General features: G+C 39.3%; 1 protein-coding gene across 2 annotated transcripts in view; it reads right to left on the reverse strand.

Moving 5' to 3' along the window:
* LOC128878627 (bromodomain-containing protein 4-like) overlaps positions 1-23,588 on the reverse strand; it is a 191,197-nt gene extending 167,609 nt beyond the window's left edge. For both annotated transcript variants that reach the window (XM_054126955.1, XM_054126954.1), the window contains exon 1: positions 20,278-23,588. In XM_054126955.1, coding sequence (XP_053982930.1) covers positions 20,278-20,292 — 15 coding nt within the window. In that variant the 5' untranslated portion in view covers positions 20,293-23,588. The remainder of the gene's footprint in view (positions 1-20,277) is intronic.
* Between the last annotated feature and the right edge of the window lie 6 nt (positions 23,589-23,594).

Here is a 23,594-nt window from a genome sequence, read left to right on the forward strand (position 1 = left end):
CTGACTCACTCACTCACTCACTCACCTCACTCACTCACCTCAGTCACTCACCTCACTCACCTCACTCACTCACTCACTCACCTCACTCACTCACTCACTCACTCACCTCACTCACTCACTCACTCACTGTCTCCATCCTTGCCAATCATACACTCGTTTACAAACATTCGATCTATCACGCTTCCCGATTCGCGCTCTTCAAATACACTCTCATGCACACCTGATTACGCGCACCATCTTTCCGACTGGCGCGTAATTCGATCTCACAAACGAAAAATTGAAAATTTGAGGTGTCCAGTCGTGGACAAAGTGGGTAAATTCGATGAAAACAAGTGCTGAAGCTATTTTTGTCTGGATGTTGATGTTCGGCTCGCATCCCGCGAGCTGGGTGGAGCTGAACTTGGGTAGGGGGGCGAAACTCGATGGAGAGGTCCACACGTAATTACTGCTGGGAATTGGACAAATGGAAAATGCATTCTATTATTGTGGCAACTCCTGTAAAAGGGGAACAGTTGCCCGGTATGCACATGCTCGAGCACGTGCGCGTGTTGGTACATAATTTTTGTATACAGCTTGGAAGGACGTGTTGACCGTTTAGAGAACGAACGGGAACTAACTAAAAGCTCAGGCCTACGCGAAACAGAAATTCTAACGTCCACTTAAAGAATAGAAAATTCTGCCTGCGCTCTGTTTATTGCCCTGGCCTTCGACGACAAACAGTCAAGGGTCCTCAGACCTGGTGGTGCCGGTCCGATACTTTAACAGACAGAAAGGGCAGCGCCTCTCAACGGTAGATTCATTTTTGCTTAAATGCACAAGTTTCTGTACGATAAATGGACAGTAACATAATTCGGGATCGGATATCTCGATGAGACAATGCCAATGCAACGATCAAACTATTTTTTATTACTCCTGTTTTTGTTGTAAAACTGTTACCATCGTATTCCTGACAATTCTCTGATTAAAACGAGACCAAACACGACGTAATTCGCATCATATTTACTACATGTCTCACCGAAATACAGTGGGTCAAAAAAGTATTGGCACACCCAGTTTTATTGAATATCTTTATAATTTAAAGTAATCTATTAATATTAACTATGTTTATACGTATCTTTTGACACACATAAATAGTATGTTTATTGAGAGTTCTAAGTTATTTGTTATAAGGAAGTAAAGTAAAAAAAACGAAAAATCTATAGTAAAAAAAGTATTGGCACACGTATGGTTTTGCTATAAGGACACGTGTACTCGCTTTGGTACGTGACAAATTCGGTTCTAGGAACATAACGATAAACGGAACCTGTTGTTATGAATCTCTTTCTCATTGCCAGTTAACACTATCAGTCTGTGTTTACACTTTGAACAACAATCGTGACTACGAAGAAGAGCGAGTTATCATTGTCCGTGCGAAATAAAATTATTGTATTACACAAAAGCGGTGAAAGTTACCGAAAAATCGGCGATTCGTTAAATTTAAGTTTCTCAGCAGTAAGAAGTGTAGTAACAAAATTTAAGGAAACTGGTAGCGTCGAGAACAAATCGCGATCAGGTCGCCCGAAAGTACTTACAACTAGAGAACGAAGAGATATCGTTAAAGAAGCAATAAAAACTCCTTTTGTAAGTGCCAAAAGTTTAGCTGTTGACATCACAACATATTCGGGAAAAGAAGTGAGTGCCAAAACAGTCCGAAATGTTTTACATTCTGCGAAAATTTATGGTGGAGCAGCGAGAAAAAAAACCTGTTCATTAATGAGAAGAATCGGGAGAAACGACTCGGGTTTGCAAAAATATATATAAATAAAACAATGGAATTTTGGAAGACGGTTATTTTCTCAGATGAAAGCAAGTTTAATCTTTTCGGCTCTGATAGAAAAAGATTTGTATGGAGGAAACCGAACACCGAATTAAATCAAAAGAATATTATACCTACAGTGAAACACGGTGGTGGTCATGTCATGGTATGGGGTTGCATGTCGTACCATGGAGTTGGAAATTTGGTTTTTATCGAGGGTACGATGGATGCAGGCGTCTATATTGACGTGTTGCGAAATAAGTTGTTAACAAGTGCAATAAAAATAGGCATAAACGGAACGTTTCGTTTCCAACAAGACAATGTCCCGAAGCACACGGCAAGAAAAACAAGGGAATAGTTATTACATAATGTACCGAAACAACTCCCTACACCACCTCGATCGCCGGATATTAACCCGATAGAAAATCTTTGGCATATTTTAGATTTAAAAATTCGCAAAACGAAAATTAAAAATAAAAATGGCTTAAAAGCGACGCTTTTAGAAGAGTGGTCAACATTCCATTGGAACTTACACAAAAACTTGTCGAATCGATACCTACCTAATCGATTACAGGCCGTAATTACGACCAAAGGCATGCACACCAAATATTAAGTAAGATCAATATTGTTCATATTGTTTATTATTGTACTATCCTTAATAACACTGTACGTGTGCCGATACTTTTTTGACTATGGATTTTTCGTTTTTTTTACTTTACTTCCTTATAACAAATAACTGAGAATTGTCAGTAAACATATGTATTTATGTGTGTCAAAAGACACTAATAAACGTAGTTGATATTAATAGATTACTTGATAGTTTACTGATATTCAAAGAAAACCGGATGTGCCGATACTTTTTTGACTCACTGTAATCCCGGTGTTGGTCGCCATTTTCGCATGTCGCTCCGTCCTCTTCTTCATTCGCTGTCCTTCTCTACACTCGAAGTTTGTTGGCAAAACATTAGAAGATACAGTATCGACTGAAGTAGATATGCAAAATCGGAGACCCAAAACATTGCACTTGAGGTTTTTATATGTTTACACTTGACTCGAGGCGAGCGTCGAACGTAGAAAAGGACAGATAGTGAAAGGAGAAAGAGGTCCGAGAAAAAAAAAATACTCGAGTGATGCGTATCAATCGGTTCAGATCATATTACACCTGTGATCGGGGCTACTCGGACGAAACTACGGGCAAAAGAAATCTGAATGGGCTGGCAGCGGTGGGGTGGGTATCTGAGAAACATACAAGGTGTCCCAGTCTAAGTTATACAGAGCTCTAACTCCAAAACTATCGGCCGAATGCAAAATTTCAAAGACGGAAATTGCATGGTAAAACGAGGCTCATGTTTTAGCTGGAAGGAATTTTTGTTAACTTTGTTATTTAACGAGATACGATGGTCAAGTTTCGTTTTTCAAATGGAACTATATATTTTTGTTCGTACCACGCGATAGTACTTTTCAAGACGAATTCATTAAGCTTTAATGTATTTACCCGATTTTTATTAATTTTCAAGATAGAACAACGAGCCTGCATCGACGGAAAGATAGATTTTATTATAATTCATAAATCGTTGCAGTTTATACAAGCTACTCGGCGAAACGTGATTCAGTGCTATAGTGCAATAAAATAGTTGTGGGTTGAAAGGAACGTTGCAATAATACTACGAGCAAAATTTTATTTTCACGATGAAAAATATCGAATAGAAATAAAAGGGGATTTTTATTAAACAATAAAATAAATTCAGGTAAAATACCGGTGGTCGTATATCTGTAAAATAAAATACGATAAAAAGTATAAATACGAGGGACAGATGTTTGGAAATAATAAAAAGAAAGTATCAAACAGGGGACTGTATCTAAACGACTTATTAAATTCATGTGAAATATCGACAGTCGTGTATTTATCAAATGAAATACTTAATTTTAAAAAGTTAACTTCTTTAACACAAGAAAATTGGCAAAGTGAAAACTAAATGCATAATAGATCAAAATTTAAAGGAAATTTTCGCGAAACTTTTCGTCGTTACAGCGCTTTCCTTCCTCGTAGTTGGAAGAAATAAAAAAAAAAAAAAGAAACGGAGAGAGTAACGCGAGAGTAAAAGCGTGTTTCGCGTCTTTAGGAAGGACGTTTCGTTAAAAGTTCGATGAAAGTCGATCGGAGGCCGCTCGTTCCCGGGATTCATAGGGTGAATCATTAGTAAATTGAACGAACGTCCTCGTTCGTCGCAATCCGCGAAAAGCCGCGCGCGGAATTAATATTAATGAGTCGTTAATGATCATTGTTGCCCGCTCGACTCCAGGGTCCTTTCCCTGCGCTCGATTTTCTTTCTAAAATGTTCGAGTGGAAATTCGGTTTGGACGACGCGGAAATTTTAACGAAATATCGATTGGCAGCGATAGCGAACCCCCTCTAATTAAGTTTCTAATCTAGAAACTACTTATCGGGATAAATTGGACGTCTATTTCCATACGATTCGAGTGATATTCCGATTTCGTCGGGCGATGATCGAAACAGAAATATATGTGTGCCAGGCTAGATTGAATGCCCGGAAATGATTTAATGTTATATCAACTCGACGTTTCGAGGTATGTTTAATTAATTGAACACGCGTTTCAAAGCTAATCGATGCTGGCGACGATATCCAATTCAAGGAAGAGCTTCCAATTACTCGAAACGGGGTATTTATAAATAGAGGTTTGTCTTGAACAAACGAGAAGGATAAATTGTATTCTATGTTCACAAACTTTTTCCATTTATACACTACTTTTTTTAGAATATCATCAGAAATGGTGCTCAAGAGAAGTTCGTTTATTATACAACTAGCTGTGACTGTTCAACCGCGTGTTCCTTCGTGAATCAGTAAGTGACTGTCTCTTGTTTTCCGTAACTCAGATGTTTCAATCGATATTTCTCATTGCGAGTACAATAAAATTCGAAGCGATGCGAATTCATCTCAGCAGTCGCGAATGTGTTAAATATAGTTCTGGTGTTATTAAATATATTTGCTTTTCGGAAATTGCATTCGCAAACGAAAAGGCGCGGCGTTATCGGTGGTCGAAGCGATTCGTTTATCTCGAAAAGGCCCGTAGAAATTTCTAATTAATCGAACAAATATCACCTCCCTAGAAAACGTCGAAATAGACACCGTAATAACCATCATTGAAATTTTCTTTTCGATGGTCGCGGCTCGCCGGAAACCGGTTTCTCCCAGCAGCCGCCACCACGTACACGCCGACGATCCCCAGGTGTGTCGCGATTATGCTAGAGGTCGAAACACACGCTCTATCCAGATACCACCAGGGCTCTTTAAATAATACTCTTCGCCGATGCAGGATCGCGATTGCGCCGGGTCACGGGCAGGTGGATCGTTCTTGATCGATCGCCCGACGATCGACGGTCGTCGATACAAACTTACCCCGTACCTTAACCCTTAAATATATCAATTTTTATTTTTAATTTGCAATGTCGAATTGTCGAACCCTCGGAATCCGAAATTGGATTTTCATTGGCCTGAATGAGAACGAAATAGAAATAGGAAAATAATTCCAGCGTCTTCCGAGGACAGGTTCGAGCAAATAAAAATAAATACGTAAATGCAGGTCGAGGGACGTGTAACAACGCGAAACAATGGTCAACATTTTTCTTACGCGAGAGACAACGATAGGAAGAGAGATGGCGTGCATCCAACAATGGATGACGCTCGCGATTACGATGATTAACAAGTGGAATATGTATGTCAGAGTTATTGAAAAAAATATCGTCGGTACCAAGATCGCGCAGGCAAGGCTTCGTAAAAGATCTGATAAGGCGTATCTTATTCACGATAATTTTATCGCGAGTGCCGTACGACTAGAAAAATGCGTTTAGAGTTAACGACGTAAACTATTGTCTGGAATATTAGATGTAAACACTGATAAATCCGACCGTTTGATCCGAAGGGCTATGCAATTGTGTTCGTCGATAATGAGGCCCGAAGAATCGAGAAAGTACCGTAGAACTCTATTGTTTGTTATATTAGAAAAAAAAAACAATTTGTAACCTTTTGCACTGTTATATTTACTTTTTACTTGTCTACGTAACGACTTACTATCGGATTCGAATACCGACGAGCAATCTGGTTTTGCTGTCCAACCAACCATGACCAAACTGGCCTTATTTACTAACGCTACATGTAAATTATGTATATCCTACATCTGTATTCTCTCAAATATTGAAACCTAGTTGACGTAATTCGCGTAGAGTTTAAGAAGGCCTTTGACTCGGTTAATTGCAACATAACAATCTTTGAATCGCGTGGCCTTCGTATCACTTGTTACTCATTATCCTAGAGTGACTCATGCTTATCAGCCAGATCGTAGATGATTAGATGTAATAACACTTTTTCTTACGGGTCATTTTATTATCTGCAACACGTCGTTCGGAACTTTTTCTTGTACGCGACCTACTCTCACGTAGAAAGTATAACCCTTTAATCGATGATTATTCAGGACTCTAGAAATATCATTATATCACGATAAATTGTTTAGGTACGTAATTATCGGACTTTCCTGGTTGCAAAGCTCAATCGTACGAATAAACTCGATTTTAATTAGAATCCATTTGAATAATCCCGACTACGATTTGAATGTTCTAACGCGTGTTCTGGTTAGTGTAATAATTCTTTTCTAAACGATTAGTCAAATTGTGCTCCGATACGAGTTATTTGCATTCATCAGCCCCTGGGATTTGAGCCAGGTCCGGGTCGCCACCTTCCCTTGCCAGATGAATGAAGGAGCGATTCTGTGATCTTAATTGCAAAAACATTTGAACGCTCGAGATCCACGCTGCGTATTCGAGACGTTGGGGAACGCGCGTTCGGTATATTGGCACATTACCAATGGGAAACGCAGAATCACCGTGTATTAACATACCGCGTTATATCGACGAATCGTAATCGGCCCTGATGGATTTATCTTCGTGTCAAGATCCACGATACAGATACGTGGACGTCTATGAATGTTGGAGCATTAGATCTCTGGCTATTACGTAATAACCAGAGATGGGCGAAAATTCTATGTGGGCGAAAGGTTTCGAATAACGGATAACAGATAAGGAACTGTCTGCTCGTTACTGGTTAGATAAAAATTAATCCCGCCTTTGGAATATTAAACATTCTTTTGCTTCGGAGGTAGTTGGATTATTTTCGGTATATTTCGAAAGAACGTAACGATCAAATGCGTTAATTTTATTCGTTATCGGTTATTCTTTAAAATCTGCTATTTCTTTAAAATAACCCATTAATTAAAATGAATGCAAGAAAAATATTTCGTCCACGATTCACCGCTTTCTATTTTTTATTTTCGCGTTTCGAGCACGTTACTTGGCAATTACCGAAGCAAACTCGATTCGAATGGCTTCGACGTGGGGTTGTGTATTCGAGTTTGTAAACCTCTACGCGAAAACACAAGGCAACCTGTGTTTCTGAAATCCGTGACTTTGAAGGTTCGAATGGTGTGTTTCGCACGCCCTGATAAGTTGCCAACGAAGTTGTTTAAACTTGCACGATTATGCGCGATGTAAATTTATGGACGAGACAGACAGACAGACAGACAGAGAGACAGAGAGAGAGAGAGAGAGAGAGAGAGAGAGAGAGAGAGAGAGAGAGCTCGCGTGTTGTTTTTAGCGAGTGATTAATACGATAGCGCTGCGACTGTTATTATTAATTTATCGTCATTAAAACGCATTACACTCTTAACGAACAAATGTTATTATGTTAGGTTGTCCCAAAAGTTTCTTCCGTGACTTCCACACAGTTATTTCGTATGGGAGTGTTTCTATAAACAGACAACCTAATTTCATAGATGTTAACGTCGTAACAGTAATGAAGCAAAATTCACTAATTTAACATTAGACATAATTTTTGAATTTTCTATGTTTAATTCGGCATTATGTACTGTTTACATCTGTTAATAAAAATAAAGTTACGAAGATTGACGAATGTTAACAATCACAGTTATCGGTTCATGTTAATAAAGTTCCATAAAACTACGCGAAATCCTGATGTTTCGTTTGTACAACTTCTGGAGTTGTTTGCCATGTGCAAACGTCGAGCTTTACAAATATTTAGATACTCGATTCGATAACGTGGAAAAGTTTCGTTTCGTTTCTCTGATAATAATAATATAAATCGTAGAAAAAACTCGTTCGGTCTCTCTCCTGGCACTGAAACGCAATCACGTCTAACGATACTGGGGCAGCCTCGTCAGATTTTGTAACATTATTCGCTGTTTACTCGATAATGCATTTAAGAACGATCGCTGATAAGCGACGCTCGGCTGTAACTCACATAGATAAACTCGAAATAAGCTGACTGTTCTGCGCTCTTTTTTTTTCTACGCGCGTAGGAGGCTTGAGAAATAGTCGAATTATTTTTTAATCTTCAATTTCATTTAATATTCGAATAAAATTGGAATAACATTATTGGAATACGAATATTGCAATAATAATATTGAAGTAAAAAATGACTCTAATCAGATTTGATTAAGTTCATTATTTTTTAATCTTCAATTTCCTTTAATATTCGAATAAAATTGGAATAGTAATATCGAAATAATAGAATTGAAATAAAATTACAATAATAATATTATAATAGCACCAGAGTAATATTGCAATACTGTTAAAATAATGTTCGCGTACTCAAACATACAGAGTCTATCCCAGCTTTCGTTTTCTAACTTTTTCATTTTCAATCAGACGAAGAAGCAATGTGTAAGTACGTAATCGCACGAATGCGTCTATGTACTCGTCCAAGTACAGTCCGTTTGAAAAGCGAGCAAGCGTAGCTGTGGCGCGTCTTGCATTCAAATTACACACACCGAGTTATCGGAGGAATTCAATTAAGTTGGAATTGATTTAATAAGCATTCGTCGCGACCGACGCGAGACGTATAGCGACGAGTCGATTAAATGACAAAAGTCACAAGATGAAAACAATTTACTGCGAACTCGCGGAAAAACAGGCGAAATTAATTTTTAAATAAGAAACAAAAATAAAGGATAGATATAGAAATGGGTTTGGTTATTTCCAATTTGAACACACATATTCTGCGTTACTTTCGGTGCTAGCCGCTACACCATATTAATAATATATTAAAATTTATACATATACAACCTATACCAATATTTCGCCATCTTATTTCTCGTTTTAATTAAATTCCTAATTCAGTTCTGAGCTCACGATTTATTTCCAAATTAACTATTACATACAATTCGTGAATCGATTCAGTACTTCCTCCCACTTAGCATCTCACATTTTCCTATTTTTCCACAATCATACGTAACACGATTTAATTGCCCCCTTCCACTATTGCACAGCAGAAAATAATTTTCAAGGCTTTATCCGTGCACGAATTAGCGTACTTTCTCTTGTGAATCGTTTCGCTCGATTCCACGCCTACCCAGTCGCCGATCTCGCCAATATTTACATTAAGAATCATAAAGTTGTTAAGTACTCGCCGTATTCCAGTCTATTGTCGTCGAGCCTTGGTTATTCGTCTATTATTCGCCTCCGACGGCGTATTTACGTTCGAATTAATATTAATGCCGATTTTATGCACGCGAATAAATTATTTATTCGAGGCGTGGACGGTCGGGAGCTCACCACGTTGCAACGAAATTAACGAGTGCGCGCGTTAATGAAAGTACGTGGCAAACAGATCGAGCAAGAGGAAGAACTCGAAACACGTTAAGTAATAAAAAGTGTAACGCAAAGGGATTTAACGAGAAAGCTTCGAGCAAAGAGCGCCGTAGAAAATCTTCCCATTGAACGCTGAGAAAGCACGATTTTACGATCATCGCGGATAGATCGATCGCAGCGAGATCGATTGTGATTAAAATAGGTTATAGTCCCATCTACCCTTTAAACGTGGAGAAATTTTTCTTTCGAGAAAGGAATCCCTATTTTCTTTCTAAATTGATTCCCTCTAATGAAGTCTTTCTAATTGGAATCTTCACGATTTTTTTACGGCCAAAGTACTCGACATAAACTTTTGAAATTTCCTAGGATTATTTATACATACTTATACAAAACTCTTTAAAATTTTCAACCATCCTCCTGAATTTATTTACAGGTTACGTACGATATAGTTGGATAGAAATATTTTAAAGACTTGTCAAGTAACAAGAACGAAACAAAGAACCTATTTTCTAACCCAGGAGAAATGATCCATTCAAGGATTAAAACGGGAGTCTTTGAATTGTAATGCAACCACACTTTTTCGATTGCTCTGCTCTCCGAAAGAAGAACTTCTTTTTCCTAAGAATAAAATTCCAATTTTCTTCGGACGTCAGCGATGGGTGGCATCTCTGACGCGAGAAGAAAAATTTTTTTCCTATAACGGGCGGGAATACCATTTTCTCCGCGTCAGAATGACGCTGATTGCGACGATGACTTAAGAATGCGATCGATAAGAATGCGATTCATCTCTGGGAATGTCGACGTAAGCGAAAAGAAAATTCTACCGGCGAAACGTTTCAGAGGCACGAACCACCGAGTTATCTATTAGCGAGGCAAGGTACTCCGCTCGTCGTTGTCCTTCGCTTTCGACGTTGTAACACTATTACAGCGAAATTCAGTAGCTCTCGGCTGTTATGCTCTTGACCATAATCGTGATAACTGCGCCAGCAAATGTTGCCGTTACGCACTACATCCTCGATGCTAAATGCGCGCCCCGAAAGGCCATTAAAACTCACGGGGGGGATATATAAAGCTCCGTCGACGTGGAAAAAAACGCATTAGAAATTGAAACTGACGTGAAAGTAATATTTCGAAATTTCAATGCTCGTTCGTTGGAAATAATCATTGCTGTTCTTATTCCCAATTTATACGGCGAGTACCGTCTAAGAGTTGCGAGGCTATTGAGATTGGAAGCTTTGAAAATAAGAATAAAAGAGAAGTATTCCACTCTAGTCTATTATTTTATATCTATAATTTATTCTACTCTACCTTACTCTGTTCTATCTGAATTATATTGTACCTATAATCTAATCTATTTTATTTAGATCATATCTATAATCTTATAGACTACCCATATATATTTGCTCAAACGAAAAGTAATTTCCAGAAACATTTCCCACCGTGGTCATTCTTGAGAAAAATCGCAATATAGTTAGTCCGTAACGGAGACGTTTCTTATTTTCGATCGTATTTTTCGCCTCGAGCGTGACTCCTCGTTCGGTATTCATTAGCGTGAAAAAAAAAAAGAAGCGCGAAATGCGTTGAATAAATGTATGTTAAGCATCGCGCTTTGCATTCCAAAAGCGTGGGACATTACAATACTCTGTATCGCTATGTTGCTCTTCTATTTACTTTTACGTATCCTTCGAAATCAATAACGGCTACGCGATCGAACGGCAGTTTTGCTCCTACGGAAGCCGGCTTTATAATACTTTAAACGAGGTCAATTGCTTCAATGATTTCTTTCCAACGATTATTCGAACGAACCATTAAGAATTCCTCCTCGATTGGATGGAATACATTTTCCATATTAAACGCGCAAATTAATTTATATTTAACGATAACTCGTCAACTTAGGCGAGCAACTTCGACGTTCGAAGCCTCTTGAATATTTTCGATTACGATAACTCGACATTAAACATTAATTATTTTCCCGTAATCATTCTTCTACACAGATATTTTTAATGAAAAATATTGCACGATTTTACAATTAGAAATAATTGCAACGATTACACGTTTACATCTGAACTATTCGTACGCGCAATAGAACAACAATACTATACTCTAATTTTATTATCAATTTAATACGACCGTGATCAAGTCGGATAAAATGTTCGTCGTAAATTTAGCTCGAAGAACATTTTGCATTTTTTTTTTTGTACATGATACTTCGCGGAAAATATTTCTTCCATTATTTATGCGAGATAACAGTCCATTAGTGTTGAATTGATAACGGGCTTTGCTCGCCGTTATCAGAGTACGTACAATTATTCTAACATTCGCGAGCGACGATATATTTCGTGCTCCCGCTGATGCGCGTCTCGATATAGTTTCTCCTCTTTTAATATTCCGTTCCACGTCGATTACCATTATTAATTACGTAAACGTAATTACGCGTTCGCATTGTGCCGATTAACAACGAAGTCAAGACGGAGGTCATTTGATTTAATTCGATTCCCTTTATTTAGGATATTAGCTTCAAACTTCCACGCGATATTAATTATCGATCCCCTCCCACCCGCGCTCAATCCCCACCTCGCCAAATGCTTGGCAATTAATCTACAGAATTTAATAAGGAAACTGCTTTAAACCCGGGACGACTTCTTGGGTCTCGACTGACCCAGCGCGTTTCCAGATTATTTGCTTATTTTCATTATACGCGGTCGTCGACCTTCGATAAACCGATTCGATCGATCGAAAATTAGGAAAATGAAAAATGTACACCGTCTATAAATATATGCGTCGATGAACGCATAAATAATTACTAGAGAATTTGTCGTTTCTAAATTTTGTTTCGAGTATTTCTATTCTAATTCTACTTCTATTTCTGTTGCGTATTTATGTTTGAGGTGTTGACTTTGAAAGTGGGCCAAGTCTATTTTGTGGAAAATACGAGTTGTGTTTTCCCTTTCAAAATCAAAGCCTTATTTAGAATATTGCTAGTAACCATTCAACGAAAACTTGAGTGCACGTAACCCCCATAATGGTCGGAAGGGGAAGAGAGAAACCTGTACGTCTCATTGAAAGACGTTCGCTCGCATGTAACGACTGGCGAACAGTGGTCTTGCGCCTAGGAAAAGAAATAACAGTGCCAACGCACAACACGCTCGCGCCGCAGAGAGCCCGATTCCACGTTGAATTGATTTCATAACTTTCATACTTGAAAACGCGGTCAGCTAGACTTTCTGGCGCGACTGTACCCCCTCCCCGACTAATTTTGCCGATTAGAATTTTAGCATGTCGTACAGTCCGCGACGAAAACCGCTTTTCACTACCGGCGGACAATCGGCCACGCGGCACGCGCACCGTTGCACTTTTATTTTGTAATTATTACGACCAAGTTCAAGCCACCCGGCTGAGACATGCAAATCCGCGGGTCGAAAACGACTTTCTCTCTCTCCTGGTACACGTGAAGTTTCCACGGAGCTATCGTAAACCCGACGCGTAAACAACGACGAATTTATTTCGATGCGACTCTCCAGCACGAGTTACTATCATTAACCGGGGGAGAGTTGCCTAACGCGCACGCGGGTCACCTAAATCCTGCATCGTCTATTTCTTTGTTCCCGCTAAATACAAGTGCAGGAACGACGTTCGTGTGCCTTAGAAAAATGAAATAATCTAATTTTCTTGTGCATGTTTACATTTTACTACAAGTGTTTACCGCTGATTATTATTTATTTTGTATAATTATTGAAGATGGATCGAAAACGATGGAAGATCGAGACGATGGAAGTTAGAAAGATCAATCTACAATTTATCCAGAGTTAAATAAGTTAGAAACAATCGTGGCAACTCTCTCCCATTAACATTCGAGTTTCTTTCAAAACGACGTACCGCCGAGTCGTGTACATATATAATTGGGTTCGACGATCGTTTTTCTTCCTCGTTCGGCTCGTTATCTTGATCGAACGAAAGCCTCTTATCGGCTCTTTATTGTGATGAGTAACGACCGCACGCGATCAAACAAATCCGAACGCATCAGTCGGCGTAATAGTTTACGGAGAGGAGAAAGGCGACACGATGGAACAACGATAGATGCAACCTCGATACTTGCACGCGAACATCGTTGCGTTGACAAGTGAAAGGGATGACTGCTTAGGAACCAGAGTGAGCACGAATATCGGGCCGCAAACGAGTCAAATCTTTCTTAACAAATTTCGAATAAAGAATCAAATATTGCGTCAGTGGGTCTCGCTAGCTACCTCGATATTTGCACGAATCTCGATACTTGCAACTTTCCTTTCGAATGTGTAAATAGAAACGAATCAAATTTTGCCCCATCGTAAGTATCGCACCGGATGGGGGCTCCATATTGGCTAGCCCGATAATAGCGCGAATCTCGATACTTGTAACTTTTCTTTCCAGTATCGAGGATCTGGCGTATCGTGTTCCATTAAAAAATTTCTTTCGTCGAGCATCCAGTCCCCCGAGGTTGGATGGACCCTTTGATTCACCGTTCGCGAAATAATATCGCAAGAAGCGTTCCATTGTTCGCATCAAATCGAGACACTTGTTTCTCGAAGTCCGCCCTCCGCGGTGCAATTTACTCCGTAAAGTATGGTGAGCTCTGCGAAGCTACAAAAGTAAATTCCATTAAGGCAGTAACGGGGTACTTTCCTTTAATGTCGTTAGCAGGAAAGAGCGGGAACGAGCAGCCGAGGGGAAGGGAGATCTCTAAGGTACGAACCACGCCGAATCAACCGAGGTTGGGACTACTTGGTCAATTTTTCTGTATTCTTCTACCTATCAGAATGGAACGTTAATGTTCAGATAATAATCTACATTCTAATAGTAATATTCGAATAAGGTTATTCGTATCTTGGTACGATTAAATTAAATACTTAAAAGTCCGCGAACCTTCTTTCAAATTTACCCTAGTACTCCAAAACTCATAAAATATTCGATTATCGGTATACTATGTGAAACAATGTCACAGATAAAATAAAGATTACTAATCCAAAAATCCAATAACGTCTTCATCGCGTCAGATTAACTCAATCTAAACCGATTTTATGGTTAGAAATCGATAAACCGCCAGCAGTTGATTCACATTCCTTTCGAATAATTAATTTTGTTATGTGTCCGTGAAAAATTAAACTCGTCTAACGCGTTCGCTACGATGCGTCATATAATAAGCGTGATGCGCCAATTCTCTTGAGAGACCAGGCCATCGCGTATATGCGTGACAGCGATGATTTTCCATTTTATGTCCGTATAAACAAATCAAGTACGAACCAGAGACTTGCGACACCACTGCCCGTAGCACGTTATCGTGAACATTCGGTTAGCCTATTTAATGCACGTACGTGTTTATTTGCGCATAGTAGAAAGCATAGAATGCATTATATAAAATTACTGGAAATGTGGCGCGGTCTGCGGCGAACGGCTATCCCAACTGAACGGTGGTAAGTATTAACGACATTTCGGTTATATTTCAACCCTGATTACGCTCTAACCTAGAAACCTATTTCCCACAAATATACAGGGTGATTCTAGAAACTGGGCCAAGCTGTAGCTCTTTTCTAAACGAAGACACGAACAATAGTGCGGGGAGAAAAAGTTGAATTGCACGGGGAAACTTTTGATAGATAAAAAAAGAAAAGCTGCCTTTCGATGGTTCACCGATTAGCTTCTCCTTAGAGTAACCTACTTTCATCCTTCGCGAATCGAGCATTTTATTCGGTAATAAGAAAACAGATTTGAAGTCACGAACGACTCTGGTGTTTTAAATAATTTATTCGTGTATTGAGAATAAAAATTATTTCCTCTTTTATCGAATAATAAAAAAACAGATGCGAATCACAAATATCAGTAGCACTTTAAATAATTTGCTCGTATGTTTAGGATAAAAATTCTTTCCTCTTTTATTTAGTAATAAAGAAAAAAAAACACATTTGAATCACAAATGACTGTAGCATTTTAAATAATTTGCTCGTATGTTTAGGATAAAAATTCTTTCCTCTTTTATTTAGTAATAAAGAACAAAAAACACATTTGAATCACAAATGACTGTAGCATTTTAAATAATTTACTCACGCGTTTAAGATACAAATTATTCCCTCTTTGATCTATAATTACAAATAATAACAATTAAGCGATTACTCGAGCGATTATTCAAACAGAAATCCCCGGACTCGAATAAATTTTAATTGCGGATCGAATATCACAGATAAATTATCGACTAATTCCCTTTGACGTTGAAAGAACGTGAAATTTATCCGGTTTTTGTACCACCCAGGAGGTTGCTTTTACGCTGTAACCAAAAGTGTGCTTAACGTCGCGATCATTATTCGAATTCAAGTACATTTACAAAGGGGCGAGAGGGCCCGCGCGCGCGCGCGCACGCATCACCACACCACCTATTGTCGAGGAAGCACCTGTCCCTCTCGGTTCGTTGAATTTGACTCGACGATGTACGCGTGTATGTAACACGCGCGCGCGCGCGCGCACGCTTACCAGCGGGTTCTAGTCGCGAAGATACACACACGTCGAGCTCGAGAGAAAAAGAGAGAGAAAAGGCATGCAAACACGGCGAGTATGCGACCACATGTAACGAAATATCCTATGCACGGCCGATTACCGAGTGAATTAACGAGGGAACAAACAAATGCAGTGCGCGTCCTATAATTCACGGTACAATCGTGTAAGCGGCGATTTCTCGGTAAGTCGAGAATGAGAGAGAAAATTTATTCTCCCGGTTATCGTTTTCAAAGATTCATGAAACACGCGCGCGATACTCCATGGAGGAAATAATTATTTTTGCATTTTTCTTCTAAATTTATTTTTTTTAATGGCTAGCTAGCGGAAGTATATACTATTGCGGTGATTAGCATCTCCGAGGTAGTTTATTGTGTTTAGCACACGTTTCTGCAATGTTAAAACTGTTTCTGGTTTTAAGTTACCGCGCCGGATTTGAGGAGAAAAATAAGTAGAATTATTATTCGATTCGGTTCTGATAACTTGCTACCCCGGTTTGAGAAGCACTGGCCTGATGGATAATACAGTCCTATGTACACGTGCACCTAACCGAGTTGCGACTAAGCAGATGCCAATATGAACTGCTGGTTTTGTCCGTTCCGTATTTATGAACATAAGGTCATAAAATTCAGGTTCTCATGATACATTTATTTACGATAATCAGGTCAACGGAACTGATAGCCTCCCCTATAAAAGTAAATACCTAAAGTGGCCAGAATTGTTTCTAACGGTAAGAGGTTTCGAAACAAAAGGGTACATCCAATTAATCGACAAATCCTGACAGTAACGAATTTTGACTGTACCGCGAATTAAAATGTTTAAGTTTCCAATGACTATGAAATTTTTCATTTAAACTCTAAATGCTAAATACGACGAGGAAAACACTTCCATGACTAACTACAGAATTGATTATACATTTCTAACGAGAATCTCGAGGTAATTATCGTACGAGCATTTATCACCTTTATTTTGTGACAAGCTTCCTCGCATACAAGTTAAAGGATCGTAATTTTGCAGTCTTGATGATGTTACTATATATTTTACGTTTCTACCGTTCAATTTACTAAACAAATTTTAGTAAATGCTTGTTAAATATTAAATTAGCATCGTAACATTTACCGATTTGAAAAGACAACGCGAACAACGTGAAATAAATATTAGCTCGTTCCAAACAGCGAAATTATCACCCTTTAATCGACATATCATATTACATAAATCTCCGGGGAGAAAATGATTGCCGTGAGAAGCGTTTTTGTTTTTGTCGTACGTGCACAGCGCACCCGAAGTCTGCGCGAATTATCGACAACGTGAATTACGGGGCTCCAGCAACTAAATTCCGAGTTTAATCTCTTTAGAGGTGTCGTATAACGCGATGAGTTTGTATAACGTTGAAATCCTTAAACGTAAATATTGCGACGCCAGTTGTGCTCGCGGACAGGCATGACGCAATTTTCACGTTTCGAAAATAGATCTTTTATTGAAATATACATTTCGAATATAACCGTGCGAGAATAGTTGGTCGCCTTTTCAAAACGGAAAAATAATAGCAAATATATTTACGTCCTTGTTAAAAATAGCCGATACGAATTCTACGATTATGTTCACCGAAATATTCGAAACGAAAGTGTGGTTTAGTTTTATTAGCTGTTTTAAAAGTATCACGTTATTTTGTTCCAACGTTATGCAAGATTTAGAGGGAAATATTTTATATCGCGAGTCATACGTTATATACAAAAGTTAGTTATTGATTTTCAAATTTCTTGTTGAATTAAAATGAACACTGATTTATTCTGTGATTATATGAAATTTGAGGGAAAAGATTCCTTCTGAAAGGCCTCCATCGCGAAGTTTAAAATGCGGACCGCCAAAAGTTGATGGTTACGCCACTGGCATTTTTCTACACACGTGTGTACGTGCATTCGATGCATGGAATCGGTACGAATCGTTCGACACGAAGCGTCCAGACTCGCGGAAATTACAGCCAAGATAAAATAAATGTTTTGTTATTTTTGTTACGACTCTCGTGAAAACAAGAACTCGCGTACGTATGCGTACGCAGGGACGGGACATTATTTTAATCGCGATCCAAGCATTATTTTATCCTATTCGCAGAATAAACAAATACAACAAACAAATACGATGTTGTTGTGCGAAGGTTGGCTTTGTTCGGCGAACGATTAAATTCCAAATACGCTGTTCATTCAAATTTAATTAAACTACTGAACGTACAATGCGGCCGCCGGAATTATTATTATTAAACGTGGATGTTGCATCAAACGTGAATTATGCAAACCGAACGTAATTTGGCTTCGTTCGACGTTAAAGAACTCGTTAATCGTTAATGTTGAGTCAATGTTTAATCGGACGAGGAAAATTGCAGAATTCCACGGTTACGAAAATGATCAAAGTTTAGAAGTATTCGATGTTTCCACGACCATCATTTTCGTCGTGTCTCGCTTACACTGCGAATAGCTATGCTTCGTATAAATATATAATTTTATTACGTCATAGACGCTCGGGAGTGCAGGTCACAGAGGGATGGGAATTTTCGTTGGCGTACTGATTATTATTACATCCACCGGTAAGCATATTTTACAGTTTCTATTTCCCGTCTCAAAATCCACCGAGGAAGAAAAAACGTAAAACGAAATTTCAAAGGGCGTTAAACAGCTCGTTGGAAACGCACACTTTATTCGGAGAAAAATCCAGAGGGAATATTTCAAGTCGCCATTTGCAAGGGTGAGGGGGGAGGAGAGACAGACTGGGGAGGGGGGGGGGGCAACCGCGACGAAAAAGCTGCACGAGTTTGTTGTTTCCTCGTTACGAGGAAAAGACAATAGAGAGCGCATCGCTCGTGTATTATGTACTCTGTCGAGTTAAGATAACAAAAATGACGCTCACCGAGACGGTTCTGATACAATAATTACCAGCCGTGACTCGCGACCCCGCGTTATCGATTTGATTCTCAAATGTACATTTTCAATTCGTCCACGGAAACACAGAGAAAGCGGAAAGAGGGAGGAATTGCAAAAAAAATAAAAAACGGTTTCGCCAACGAATCGGTGAACCGAATCGTACGAGTGGCGAATACATAACGCGAGTTTAATCGTCGGCGTGCAACGTAAGCAAACCGAAGTCAAAGTGGGTATATAAAAAAACAAAAAAAAAACAAAAAAAAAAAGAAGAGAGCACAAACCGACAATAATAAAAGCTGTCCGTAGCACCTCGACCCAATCGTCCAATTCCACGGAACGTTACGAAATATATTTTTCCCACGGCGACGAATCGACGCGCACGCTTTTAAAATTTTCCTTTAAACGGACGACGGTCTATTTATTCACCGGTGTACCATAATATTTCATCCTAATAATAACGGGAAGCACTTATCGATTCGTCTTGCGGACGCGTGCACGGAACAGTGCTGTTGTGTTATTCCCTTCGATCTTCCTTCCTTTCGTGATTCTATTTGGAATATGATGGTAACGCTTTTGTACGGCCCGTGGATTAAATTTCGACGAAATAGGAAAGTTACGAGTGGCGAACAAATTTCTGGAGGGGGGGGGGGGGATATAATTTATCATTAAATCGTCGTTAGGACAATGCGAGTCGAGGTGGCTGTGTTAAATCGGGTTAAGGCACATCTATAAATACCTCACTAACTGAGAATGAGAGAATACGAAAGGGAGGGAGAGAGAGAGAGAGAGAGAGAGAGGCACAAAGTGTGCTAGCAAAAGCACGAGAAGGAGAGAAAGGACAAATACGCGAAGACGAAGTGGGAACGGGAGGGAGGGAGCGAGATATGTAAACTGAGAGAGAGTAAGCGAACACACGAACAAGTCGGAGAGAGATACAGAACCCACAGTGGAGGGGAGAGACAAGAAACGTGCGAGAGAAAGACGGATAAAAGCAGAGTCGCAAAGTTGACAGAGAAAATGAAAATGAAACAGAGAAAGACGACGCGATGATAACGGTTGAGGGGAGGATTGGGATGGCAATAGTAATCAGTCCGACTAATAGTGCGGGCACATCGAAGATACACACAATTGCATTCGTTGCCAGATGTCTAACTACACGATCGCCCTCCCCCCTCTTCTACCCAACGAGTACCCCTTCCCCCACTCGTCACCACGCTGTCACTTCTGCATTACGGACGAGCAGCGAGGAGAACACGAGTAAATTCGAGGATAAACCGACGAGAGAATGAAAAAGACGCGCCTGTTCACCGGCACTCCGGACAACTTTGTCATTTTATTATTTTAACGATAACTTAACAAATATCACTCACCTCTATCTTATCCATTTCTTTGCTGCACGGCTGACACTCACTATTCCCACAGTCATCTAGGATCCTTTGGCACACACACACTGACGGCACATAGCGCGGATATGACACGAGCTACACACGAGCGCGGTGTGCGTGTATCGAAACGATATAGGTTTGACGCGCGCGGACCAGCGACTCACGGTGCGGCGCACGCCGCTGTCCCATCAAGACTACTTTGTATTTACTCTAATTATGTGACGTCACGGATACACTGCTCTCCCCACCACTAGCCGCCGGAGGTACCCGACCGCTCGCGAGCGCGACCGAGCGGCGCCGAGCCGGAGCGAGCAACGCGCATGGCGCGACTACCCAGTCACCTGTCGTCTCTCCTCGTTCTCGTAGAACCACGTAGAACGCTCGGTGCAGTAACATCGTGACGAGCTTGTGATTTTCATCCTTGTGTGGATATTTTACCGATCTTTAGTACTCGCGATCGCGTACAAACTCTCAAACGATCGCGATAAACACCCTCCGCAACGACTCGGACTCCATTGGATTCGTACAGCGACGAAGCCCGTTGCCATCGACCGTACGACCGATTATTGTGGTATAACCTTAACATTTGTGCTACTTGTGGTTTGTCAATCGTCGCGTTTCCAGGACTGTAAGATCGAAAGTAGTAAGATTGAAAGTGATCGTCCACCTGCATCGGGGAATAACATTCGATATTTATCCGATCTCAGGATTGTAAATTGACTCGATACGAACGGTAAACGTTTGACGTTCGTAGGATGCAAATTCGCGATAAAACAGCCCGTTTGTGAGTGCAGACTATTCGGAATGACGTGTTGCCAAGTATAAAAGGCTATCGTTCCAAGAATACAATATATTTTGTGGTTACTTTATCGTGCTTACTATACGTCACGCGTCTACAAAGTTTGCAAAACTGTTTCACGAGTTATTTTAATCTTCGCGATCGATGGCCGGTACGTTTACGTTTGTTAATTTAAAAATAAAGTAAAGAAAAAGTAAAGAATATAAATAATTAGTCTTTTCTATAACAAGATAACAAAAAATGCCGGGTGATAGAATTTACGTAACGAACGACTAGGCTTCCAATTGAAAAGCTAACTATTTATCTAAACGATTTATCCAGTTGTTTCGTTTCAATTAAAGAAATCAATTAAAGAAATCATTTATCTCGCGTGCAGTGAACTACGTCGATAAGAGAGAGTGTACAATAAATGACACCATCGTTGAAAAATCGTATTTGTTTGTTCCATTTATTACCCAAAGCTCATTTCCAGTTTCCAGTTTTCATAAAACTAACATTACCCAATGTCTATTCACTTTTTTTGCGAACGTATAAATTACACAAATCGACGTCTACCGACAGAGTAGACAAATTACATATTCCCAGACACAATGCTTCGCATGATAACATTCTTTCTTATCGTTTCGTACAATTTTAACAGACTTACCATGCTTCCGCATTCGCGACATAATTCCCCTCTTTCATTTATTAACCATTTCTTTTTTCTTTTTTTTGTCTTTTATAACTTTCATACGTCATAGGACTGAGGTTTACGTGTTGTTCCAGACAAAGATTGTGTTGCAGCGAAAGGCAACGTGCACGAGGAAATAGGAAGGATATATTTATACATGTATATCATATATATTTACAATAAGCGTTAAAAGAAGTGTGTTGTTTTAGGTGTTGACAGACGGATTTTAGGCCTATTTCGCGAGACACTGATTCGCACAGCGCTAGGGTTTAGCAAACTAGATGCAGACTGGTATAAATTTAATTGTAGTAATTGTTTCGTTGTTGGTTTTTCTTTTCATTACGTTTTTTTTTTTCGTTCAGACACTTTTCCTGACTTTCCATTACAGTAGTTTAATAAGAAGGAGAAAATGTTGAAGGAAGCGTACCCGATTGAAAGACGCCAATGGCCGTCAATGAACGTTTTTATATTCGAATCGAGGCAGATGCTTACGCACAAGAAATAAAGTGCTTTAGGGCGTTGAAAATAGAGAACTCATTTGCGGCGCGTTGTGCGAAGAAACTGGATTCGTAGGATCGATGCAAAAGTAACAAAAAAAAGAAGTTGACGAAACGAGAGACAAATAGAAAAATTGTCGATACATATTTTATTATTTTTATGGGTAGTTCGGTAAGGAAATATTCAATTAACCATGTTTCCCTTTCAAAGTATATCAATTTCCGTGTTCTATCGTCGCTTTTTATTATTTCTGCATCGAATTAACTTGAAAGAGTGTCAAAGACTAGAAATCGAGAGCAAAGCAAAGCTCGTATAATTCCAAATCGATCTACTTAAACCTGTGCAACGGAGATAGATGTGTCATGGCCGTTACGAGAGGCCCATTGTGCGAATTATGCACATATCACGATCAATTAGATATATCTCGATGCTAGAACGATCGGTATCTGTCGATGAAACTATATTAACCGAGGATCAAACAAATTATATCAATGTCACCCTAATTTCTCTGCAACCTTTGATCAGCAAACGATGAAATACGTGAATAGTCATGGAATTCTTTGGAAAAATGAAAACGATTGACACGGCGTCCTGCTATGGGATCTTCGAACTTTGTAAATCTGATTACATTAGTTTTGCACTTTTCAACACTTGACAATCGAATAGACAGAATGTTACCGATCTTCTAGCACTATTAACGACTCAACACGACAAGTAACAGTTTTATTGCGACGAGAATTATAACTGACGCTACGCGACGCGATCGAGAAGAAGCGACAAGTGCACCGCTGGTCAAACTGTAAAATTGGAGGGAAACGTTCCGAACTTTGCAGCGCCACTAAACCACTTCCGCTATATAGTTTCGAACGCGGGAACTACGACGAATTTTTCTCGAAAGATTTCCACTGTCTCGAGCTTTAAATATGTGTCATAGGGCATAGAAGGTAACATATGTATTTTGTTTTGTGGAATTCGATGCTGATTTTGTTTCGAATCGTTTGATCATAGATATATCGTTATAGGAAAGTCATAGGCCGGAAGTGGAGATGTGCCACTGTTAGAAAGAGAAGAGAAATCTCGTTGATTTATCTATCTTTGTCTACTAGAGCATACTCTGTAAGTCAAACTATCATTGGCTATTATAAATTAAATATTACGTATTTATAAAATTATATTTTATATCATAATATCGCGGTTATATCACGCATTTATGCAATTTAAATATATAAAACTAGTAACGATAAAATGTTACAAGGAAATAATGATTGAAAGCTGAGAGGATTGAATTGAATAAAGGGTTAAGTTGGCAAGGCATGCATTTTAGAGAAAGACAGA

The sequence above is a fragment of the Hylaeus volcanicus genome, chromosome 6 (genome assembly GCF_026283585.1).
Source record: "Hylaeus volcanicus isolate JK05 chromosome 6, UHH_iyHylVolc1.0_haploid, whole genome shotgun sequence".
Taxonomy (NCBI): Eukaryota; Metazoa; Arthropoda; class Insecta; order Hymenoptera; family Colletidae; genus Hylaeus; species Hylaeus volcanicus.